The sequence below is a fragment of the Mus caroli genome, unplaced genomic scaffold (genome assembly GCF_978045245.1).
Source record: "Mus caroli unplaced genomic scaffold, Mus_caroli_1 scaffold_7, whole genome shotgun sequence".
NCBI lineage: Eukaryota > Metazoa > Chordata > Mammalia > Rodentia > Muridae > Mus > Mus caroli.
Window position 1 is genome coordinate 101,184,339 of NW_028227262.1, and position 10,067 is coordinate 101,194,405.

Genomic DNA, 10,067 nt, shown 5'->3' on the forward strand with positions numbered 1-10,067 from the left:
GCACACACCTTGGTGGATTTGTTTGGGATGAGTGACATACAGGCAAGTCACTCCCCTCCCTTATCTAGGTCCATGAGTTCATTCTGAGACAGATGGCAATGGTGTTACCAAGATCCTAAATTTTATAATGAGAATAGTCACAATCTAAAAAGGATCAGGAGCCCATGAGTGCCAACTGCTTCCAGACCAAAATTAAGGGGCTTTGTGTGTCACATGTAGCTATGATCCTAGTACTCAGGAAGTGAGATTGGAGAACTGCCACAAATTTAAGACAAGCCTTAGTTACATAGTGAGTTTAAAGCCAGCCAGCTACATACACCCCACCTCAAAAAAAAAAAGGGGGCAAGGGGAGGCTGTGGCCTAGATGAAGGAGGGGAGTGACTTGCCTGTATGTCACTCATCCCAAACAAATCCACCAAGGTGTGTGCTGCCCAATCAGCCTATGATTCCTGTGGGGTCTCAGTGAAGGTCTCACCTGATGCAAGAGTGTAACTGTGATAGTGTAATAACTGCAGGGACAGAGCCATGAAAAGCACAGGCTGAGGTGAGGATAGTGGTCCCCAGAGACAGAAAATAGAAGGTCTTGGCATTGAGCCCTATCAAAAAAATATAGAATTAGCCAGGCAGCGGTGGCGCATGCCTTTAATCCCAGCACTTGGGAGGCAGAGGCAGGTGGACTTCTGAGTTTGAGGCCAGCCTGGTTTACAGAGTGAGTTCCAGGATAGCCAGGGCTACACAGAGAAACCCTGTCTCGAAAAACTCAAAAAAAACTGAAAAACAAAACAAAAACAAAAACAAAAACAAAACAAAACAAAACAAAAAAACCAAACCAGAATCCAGGTGAAGGACCTACACTGAAAGTCTAGGTCAACATGCAAACTGCAAGATGCCTGAGGCTGTGTATCTAGGTAGGCCACCTCACAGGGTTACTGTGGGACTGGAGCAGATCATATATGAACAGCCTTTCTATCACTAGCAGATAGAGTCTTCTATCCGCAGCATGTCTTCAAGCAGTAACTTTCCATTAAGGCCAGTTGACCACAGGCTGACTGTTACTACCAAAGGCCCTCTGAGGCTCTGTCACAGTCACAAGTGTTTTCTCTTTTCACTCACCTGGCTCCACAGAAGGCAGGCTCTCTGTGGAAGGGGAGGGTGGCAACTCTCCTCCCTCTGCAGATTCTTCCTCCTGTTTAAGTGATAAAGGGCTGGTGCTTGCTGGAATCCCTGTGAGATGGAAAAATCTGATGAGCGCCATTCTTGACACAAGTATCACGGAGTATGGCCATTTCGTCAGCAAGCGCTAGACATACTCAAGGGTCTGGCAGGAAGAACAGATCCTCAGGCTCCATCTTCTGAGATGAGAATAGAGCTATAAAGGCCACATTGCCAATCCCATGTAGGCCCAGGCTCACAACCCGCCCCTCCACATCTGTCACCTTCATCAGTCTCAAAATCATAGAAGGTTAGGGAAGGTCCCAGAACAGAGTCCCAGTTTTTCAATGGGTGGAGGCGTTATCCTCCTACCCCAGGTCTCATCTCACAAATTTCATGCATACAGCTTGAGTTTATACTGGTTGGATGGAACACCAGAGAAGAAGTCATGTGCTGTGGGGGAAATGCAGAGAAACCCCTGGAAGGAAGGCAACAAGGGTTAGGAGTGAGGCCATCAGTAGGAGAAGAGTAAGAGAATATAGTAAGCCCGGTTCTGTGTGTGACACTCATATTCTCAGTCTCAGAAAAGGACCAGCAGGAATCACCTGTAAACAGAAGCAGACACAGATCCTGGATGAAAGAGAAAAGTCAGAGTTCTCAAGTTTTCAGAAAGAATCCTGAGAAACTATAGTGTGCCAACCGAGTGCCACACTGGGAGGTGAGACAGAGACATGGCCACTGTAGAAAACTCATCCACACTCTTCCCCTTACTCCAGGCAGATGGGTGTGTCCAGGCCCCACAGCGCTATGCAGACATCTGAGCACTGAAAAGACTAAACCTAGCTGTTCAAGGTTCAGCTCCCAAGAGCCTGCTCAGCACAGTTCAACTCATCTGGCTTGTTGCTGCTGTCCAGCTGTTCTCACTTACCAGTGCCTGGCTCGGGTAGAATCATGTCTGCTTCCTCTTGCTGCCGCTCAGGGGTCTGCCTTTGATTCAGTTCCTCCTGGGCAGGGCTAGCTGGACTTGGGGCCTGCTCTGGACTCAGAGAAATGCCTAGAAACACAAAGCAATGTCATTGAGCACAATACCAAGGTCTCGCAGACAGGAGGCCAGTGACTGCAGGACCACAGTAAGAGTCTCTGGGATTCTAGGCTATAGACCAAAGACGGAATATAAAGATACAGTGACCATGCCCGCTGCCTGCAGCTCAATTCTTGTCTAAAGCCTATTTTGTGTATGTGTGTCTCTCACATGTCCTTGCTCCCGGCTAAGCCATCTCACCAGCCCTAATTTCACTTTTTTTTTTTTGTTTGTTTTTTTGAGACATGGTTTCTCTGTGTAGCCTTGGCTGTCCTGGAACTCACTTTGTAGACCAGGCTGGCCTCAGAAATCCTCCTGCCTCTGCCTCCCGAGTGCTAGGATTAGAGGCATGTGCCACCATGGCCGGCTCACTTTTAAATTTTGATACAAGTTCTCACTAAGTTGCCCAGGCTGGCCTTGAACTCATTCTGTAGACTAAGCAGGCTCTGACCCATGAGTCTCCTGTGCCCAGAATAGCTTGGATTACAAGCCTGTTCTATAGACCCTCCTTAAACATGAACTCTTGATTCTTTCCTATTTGTTTGGGGTTTTTTAGATCACAATCCTCCCATCTCAGATCTTGAGGAGTTAGGGTCATACTTTAATAGGTGGATTCTATGGTACATAAATTACACCTCAGTAAAACTGTTGAAAATGTGGGTGGACTTGGATGGAGTTTTTTTTTTTATATATATAGATAGACTTAAAAGACATAAACCAAGTGCAGTATGTGGACTTTGGGTTATTAAAGTTAAGATCCATGTTCCTACTGAAAACAGAATAAGGACCAGGTGTTAGATAATTGTCTGTGGGTGGGTGATGATATTGTGGTTAGGTCTAGAAAGAGATGGGTAGCACATTTCTATTACTGATTTTTTTTTCCTTTCTTCTCTCTTTGATACAAGGTCTCACCCTATAACCTAGGCTTGCCAAAAGCTCACCCCTGAAGATCAGTGACAATGATTCCTGTCCTGTTCTACTTTGGGTTATGTTTAAATTTTTTTATATATATAAAGATTTATTTACTTTATTATATGTAAGTACACTGCAGCTGTCTTCAGACACTCCAGAAGAGGGCATCAGATTCTCGTTACAGATGGTTGTGAGCCACCATGTGGTTGCTGGGATTTGAACTCAGGACCTTTGGAAGAGTAGTCAGTGCTCTTAACCACTGAGCAATCTTACCAGCCCTAAATATTTTTAAAGATATATTTATTTTATTGCCAAACATGGTGGCACAGGTCTCTAATTCTAGCACTTGGGAGAAAGAAACAGGCAGATCTCCATGAGTTCAAGGCCAGCCTGGCCTACATAGTGAATTCCAGGATAGTCAGAGCTCCCTAATAGTGAGACTCTGAATTAAATAACCAAAAATAAAATAAGTAAATAATTTGGGGGGGGGGGGGAGAGGGAGAGGGAGAATATGAGTGTTTTGCTTGCATGTATCCATGACTCCTGCCCACAGAGGCCAGAAGAGGGCACCAGATTACCTAAACTGGAGTTAAGGCCAGCTCTAAGTTGCCATGTGAGTGCTGGGAACTGAACATGATCCCTGCTAGAGCAGTCAGTGTTCTTAACCACCGAGCCTCCTCACCAACCCCCAGAGGAGTTATTGTCAAACACTGGCTGCAGTTTGTGAATACTACCATGTCCCCCAAGGAGCCATCCCGGAGAGAAGCAGAGAGCATCTGCAGTCTCCTGCTGCTGTCAGCTGAACAACAGTGATGGCAGATGGCAGATGGCATGGGTACTACTGCAGGTGGCACAAAGTAGATGCTTTGCCATAATTGCCCATCCACTCACTCAGAAGATGCCTATTATATCCTTGATCTCCATTTGCCACCTCTGACCTCACAACCATCCCTTTTGTGCTGGTGCCTCCTATACAGAGGAGAATCCTTACAGTGCTAAGGAGAAGCCTTCTCTTTACTCCTGCTCAGAGAAGCCTCAGACAAAGTGTAGCCAGCTCTGGGTAAGGGGCTTTTTCCAGCTCCAAAATGGTCCAGTCTACCCAGGAAAGTAGTTTGTTGTTTGCTTTGCCCCTGCAGTCTCAGGATGTACCAATACTTACTGGTATTTGGTTTCCTTTGACATACTGTCTCCTCCTCACCCCGCTTCTCCTGGCCCCAGGGGCCTGCAGGACAAGGCTCTTCTCCCCTCTCTATCTGGGTGAGAATGACCGGGTTGGAGATGGCATAATCTTCATACAGAATGGGGAGGGCATGGAGAAAAATCTGAGTCTGGCTGCCTAAAGCAAAAGCAAAGACAGCAGGAAGCCATTGTAGGATGAAAGCCCAGGTATTCCTCTGCAGCCTTACCCAGGGAAACGAGTATCTCATAGCTGCCCCCATCACATGCTTGTAGAGCCTCTTCTGCCAGTCCTCCAGCTTGGCCCACTCTAATTCAGAGAAATATACAGCCACGTCATCAAAGGTCAGGGGCACCTGAAACCACAATGTCCCACTTGTTCACCTACATGCTTACAGGCACAGGCCCTTAAGCTTCCTAGTCAGGGTATCCAAAGGCTACCTTGGGGACCTCCCCCTTGTTGCCAGGGGGAAGCCGCTGGACCCAGAAGTTCCAGTTGCCCATGAGGTTCTTCATGTTCTCCACTGCTGCTGCAGCAGCCTAGACTCCTGAGGCAAGGTCCCCAGCACGGCCCACTTGCCCTCCAGCTGGCTGCTGAACTCCACAGCTGGCTTCTCAGTCAGCCAGCTTCTTCTCCGCTGTCCCTGAGCATCCCTCCGGAGTCAGCAAGCAGACCAGGCAAGAATCCACTTTCTTCTCCAAGACCTGAACAGTAGGCACCACGATCCACAGTGTGATTTCTGCGAAATAGAGGTATGAGCTCTTCTCTGCGTTTGGATGGAGTAAAAAAGAAGGGGTAGGTGGCCTCTTATGACACATCTGACTGTCCCTCTCAGAAAGCTGCTCAAGAGGCAAGAGAATCATATAATCAAAGTATCCACATCATAAACCAGACATAGTAGTATTCACAAATTGAGGCAGGGAGACTGCCTCAGATTCAAGGGCAGTTTGAACTAAACAGCGAGTTCCAGGCTAGCTTAGAATGAAGAGCTGAGAGCAGACAGACAGAGTGGCACATGTCTTTAATCTCAGCATTCGGGAGCTAAAGGCAGGTAGATTGCTGTGAGCTCAAGGCCAGCCTGATCATTTAAATGGCAAGTTCCAGACCAGCCAGGACTGCAGAGTATAACACCGGTTTGAGGGTTTTGTTGTTGTTCTTTTTTCATTTATTTATTTATTTATTTATTTATTTATTTATTTATTTTGGTTTTTCGAGACAGGGTTTCTCTGTGTAGCCCTGGCTGTCCTGGAACTCACTCTGTAGACCAGGCTGGCCTTGAACTCAGAAATCTGCCTGCCTCTGCCTTCCAAGTGCTGGGATTAAAGGCGTGCACCACCACGCCCGGCTGTTGTTCTTTTTTAAAAGGCATTTTGTCCCATGTTCCTGCAGGTCTACAATCAAAAATACACCCGACATGGGATAAAAATATCTGGAGCCCAGTGGTGGTGGGGGAGGGGCACATGTCTTTAATCACAGCACTCCGGAGGCAGAGGAAGGCAGATCTCTGTTGAGTTTAAGGCCAGCCTGGTCTACATACAGAGTGAGTTCCAGGACAGCCAGGACTACACAGAAACTCCGTCCCCAATCCCACCCCAACCCCACCCTAAAAAATTTGGAAAGAAAAAATTGTCTATTCTGAACATGCACACATTTTTCTTGTTGTCATTTCCTCCTCGATGCAGCTATTAGTCTTCCACTGTATTGGAAATCTAGACATCGATGTATTTTAAAGCATATGAATAGGTTATATGCAAACACTACACAATTTTATGTAAGGGACTTGAGCATCCGTGGTATCAGCTGTAGTTATTATCATAGTGTTGAAATCTATCCTGTTAGTAAGCTTTCTGGGATATTAGGTACTGCAAGACAACTGAGGGACAGGAGCAGGTGGGAAGGAACCAAAAGGGTTTCTAGTCCTCCTCCCACAACCTCCACAATTCCCAGTTGACTTTCTATTCCTTATAGTCAGGGAACCCAGAAGGACACACAGCAAACTAGAGAAAGAGAGGTTCTTTTCAAAAAGCTTCCAGGAGACTACGGTTTCAGAGACTTGTCTGAGATGTATTGGTAATAATAGATACCACTTACCGAGAGATTTTTTTACTGGTGAAAAATCTTCTAAATGTCCTCTAAATTGGCACACTGAACATTACCAAGCTAATCTCCTCCCCCCCCCTTTTTGGAACTCACTCTGTAAACAAGCTGGTCTAGATCTGAGGGCCTCTGCCTCCTGAGTGGGGTGTTTAAAGGCCTGCACCATTGCTTCTGCCTCCTCCACGCCCCCCCCCCCCATGACCCAAGCTACCCTTCTAAAACACTGCTAAACTTTCAATGGTTCTTAACCTTCCATAGCTGTGACCCTCATGTTGTGGTGATCCCTGTCCAAGTTAGGCTTTCTATTGCTGCAACAAAACACCATGACCAAAATACAAATTAGGAAAGAAAGGGTTTATTTGGCTTACACTTCCACATTTCTGTTTATCACTGTAGGAAGTCAGGACAGGGTGGGATTCTAGAGGCAGGAGCTGATTGATGCAGAAGCCATAGCTGAGTGCTATTACTGGCTCCTTTCCCATGGCTTGCTCAGTCAGCTTTCTTTTTTTTTTTTTTTTTTTTTTGGTTTTTCGAGACAGGGTTTCTCTGTGTAGCCCTGGCTGTCCTGGCACTCACTTTGTAGACCAGGCTGGCCTCGAACTCAGAAATCCGCCTGCCTCTGCCTCCCGAGTGCTGGGATTAAAGGCGTGCGCCACCACGCCCGGCTCAGTCAGCTTTCTTATAGAGAGTGGGACTACAAGCCCAGGGATGGCACCACCTACAGTTGGCTGCCCCACTTCCCCACCTCCCCATTGATCACTACTTGAGAAATGCATCACATCTATATGGAGGCATTTCCTCAGCTGAGGCTCCTTTTTCTCTGATGACTATAGCTTGTGTCAAGTTGACACACAAAACCAACCAGTACAATCCCTAACCACAGAATTATTTTGTGGGTATTTCACAACTGTAATTTTACTACTGTTACAATGTCAAGGGGGGTCGCGACCCACAGATTGAGAACCACTAGATCTTGACAAAACAACCCAGTCACAAATTTTAGAAACCTGTTGCAAATTGGGTTCAGTATTGTTTCCTACGAGAAAGTAGAGTCGCTAGGTATTTTAGTGGTGGGCTCATCCTAAGGTGTTGACCTGAGGCCCCCTTCGCAGCCTCAACCTTGCAGCTGTGGCAGGAAGGCGACTTTGGCTCCTGTCTGACTGCTCGGCTGGCCGCAGGTCTCAGAAGAAACAATGGGCAGGGACTGTGTGATCTGCAAGGTCCTTCCAGGCCTTCCGGAGAAATGGTAGCGCCCGGCCTGGTGGGGCTAGGGAAGCCATGTCGCGCGCACCGATCTTAGGGCTCAGCCCACCAGGCCGCCCGCGGCCATGTGTAGGCTGATGGCTTCCGTGGCCTGCGTGGCCTCCAGGCCAGGGCCGGGGCCAGGGCAGGGGGCGCTCCGAGCCGGGTAGGCCGAGAGCCTCGCACACGGCGGCCAAGGGCCGGGGCGCTTACCGGGCAGGCGCCGCTTCAGCCATGGCTACCGCGTCGTCGCTGGGCTGCGGGCCTCCGCCGACGGATCTGGCCAGGCGCGGGCTGCGCGTCGGTGAGGGGCCGGAGCTGCTGTCCAGCGCCCGCACTCTCCACTCGGTCCCAAGCCACGTGCCCGGATGGCCCTAATCTACCCGAGCCGCGGCCCGGCGCCCCCTGCAGCCAGAAGGACCGCACTCGGTGGCCGCTGGCCTGCGGCGTCAACCCTGTCCCCAGGGCCCCGGCCAGCGGCAGGCAGCTGGGCTCAGGCAAGCCTTCGGGCGGGTAAATTCGAGAAAGACGCCCGTGAGGAAAAGGCTCAGGAAATCCCTGAACTCCGCGCTGGGGCGGGACACCCTCATCCCAAGGGTGTTCAGATTCCCTTTTCTAGGGTCTCGAAGAGGGGACTCTAGGGGGAGGACATAACGGTTTCTAAATTCTATTTTTGGTTCTTCAGAACAAGTAGGGAGCTCTAAGGGAAATGGTGCGTTTAAAACAAAATGCAAGCCAGGCGTGCATTTAATCCCAGCACTTGGGAGGCAGAGGCAGGCGGATTTCTGAGTTCGAGGCCAGCCTGGTCTACAAGAAACCAAAAAACAAAAACAAAACAAAAACCAACCAACCAAACAACCAACCAAACAAAAACAAGCCCAGGACTGGGGTGTACCTTAGTGGTATAGCGCTTGCTAGGCTTCCAGCAGAACCCGAGGGAGGTACTTCCGGAGTATTCTCTCCACATGCACTCACATTTGAGGCTCAGAGCCTCTGCTTACCCCCTGCAGAGCTCCTCCTTCTTCCCGCCTCTCTGCCACACCCAGTCTGGACTTAGTTGTGGCATCCGCAGGGCATCCTGTTAGCCTTGGCTCCTGGAGGGGAGCTGGGGTTGGGCACCCTGCTCTCCCTGCCAGGAGGCTTCAAAACAGACAATGGACACAGGACCACAGCTCCACTGCTACTGGGTTCATTTGTAAGGGTTTCTAACCAATTCATGTCCTGAATTATCCTGAATACATTATTCCATTTAAGACCAGTTTCCTTCTGAAACTAGAAAGCTATACTCGGGAAAGCCAGAATTAACCTTGGAATATAAAAATAAAACCGATCTCTTCATTTCCTGCATTTCCCAGCCATTCTATGGTCGTTATTCAACAAGCCAATAAACTTCCAGATGGCAACTGTGTTTTGATTCTTTGGGTTTGTTTTGGTGTGTGTGTGTGTGTGTTGGGGATTATCTCTAAACAAAGTGTGGGCCAGCTGACATAATAGGGACACAAACTACCTACCTCTCTCTAAGGTGCATCACTGAATCCTTGGCATTTAGGGCAAGGCCAGGAAGTGCTACTTTGAGTTACATCAAAATAAAAGCTGAGTTTGAGACCAGCCTGGTCTACAGAGTGAATTCCAGGACAGCCAGGGATACACAGAGAAACCCTGTCTCAAAAAAATAAAATTAAATTAAAAAAAAATAATAGTTAAATCACATTTAACTCTTTATAACAAGGTCCAAATCAACATTTAGCATTACTCGTTTTGATTTATAATTAAACAGGCTCTTGTTATATAGCACAGACTGGCCTCATGATCCCTCTACCTCAGTCTCCCCAATGCTAAGATTGCAGGCTTGTGTCACCATAACTAGCTCCTTATTTTGAAAATTCTTAAGTAATACCACCTAAAAGACAAAACTGCAAGTATGTGCTCATAAAATAGGAACCTCAGTGGATCTCATTAAAGGTCAGTTTAAGACATTTAAGGTGGGCAAGAGATGGCTTAACGGTTGAGAGCACTGACTGCTCCTCCAGATGGTGGCTCATAGCCATCTCTAATGGGATCCAATGCCCTTTTCTGTTGTGTCTGAAGACAGTGGCATTGTATTCATATACGTAAAACAATTTTTAAAAAAAAGACATTTAAAGTTATGAAACACTAATAAATTGAGACCTTCAAAATAATAGTCCAGACATGGTGGCATAATCCTCTAATCCTAGTATCTCTGGAGGGACAGAATTGGTGTTTGTGAACTCAAGGCCACCCTCCCACATTTCAGATTACCTAGGTCTTAGTTAGGGAGTTAGGGTTTTATTGCTGTGAAGAGACACCGTGACCAAGGCAATTTATAAAGACAAACATTCAGTTGGCTCTGGTTTACAGTTTGAGAGATTTTTCCATTACCATCAT

The 10,067-nt window shown here is 47.6% G+C and overlaps 1 protein-coding gene across 1 annotated transcript; it reads right to left on the reverse strand.

Moving 5' to 3' along the window:
- Window positions 1-457: 457 nt before the first annotated feature.
- LOC110295595 (zinc finger protein 783) lies at window positions 458-10,067 on the reverse strand. The gene is given in 10 exon segments (XM_085840876.1): window positions 458-1,224; window positions 2,081-2,206; window positions 4,305-4,433; window positions 4,552-4,581; window positions 4,584-4,677; window positions 4,763-4,848; window positions 4,851-4,939; window positions 4,941-5,088; window positions 7,904-8,231; window positions 10,062-10,067. Coding segments are annotated over 10 exon segments (1,155 nt in total). The 3' UTR covers window positions 458-1,105.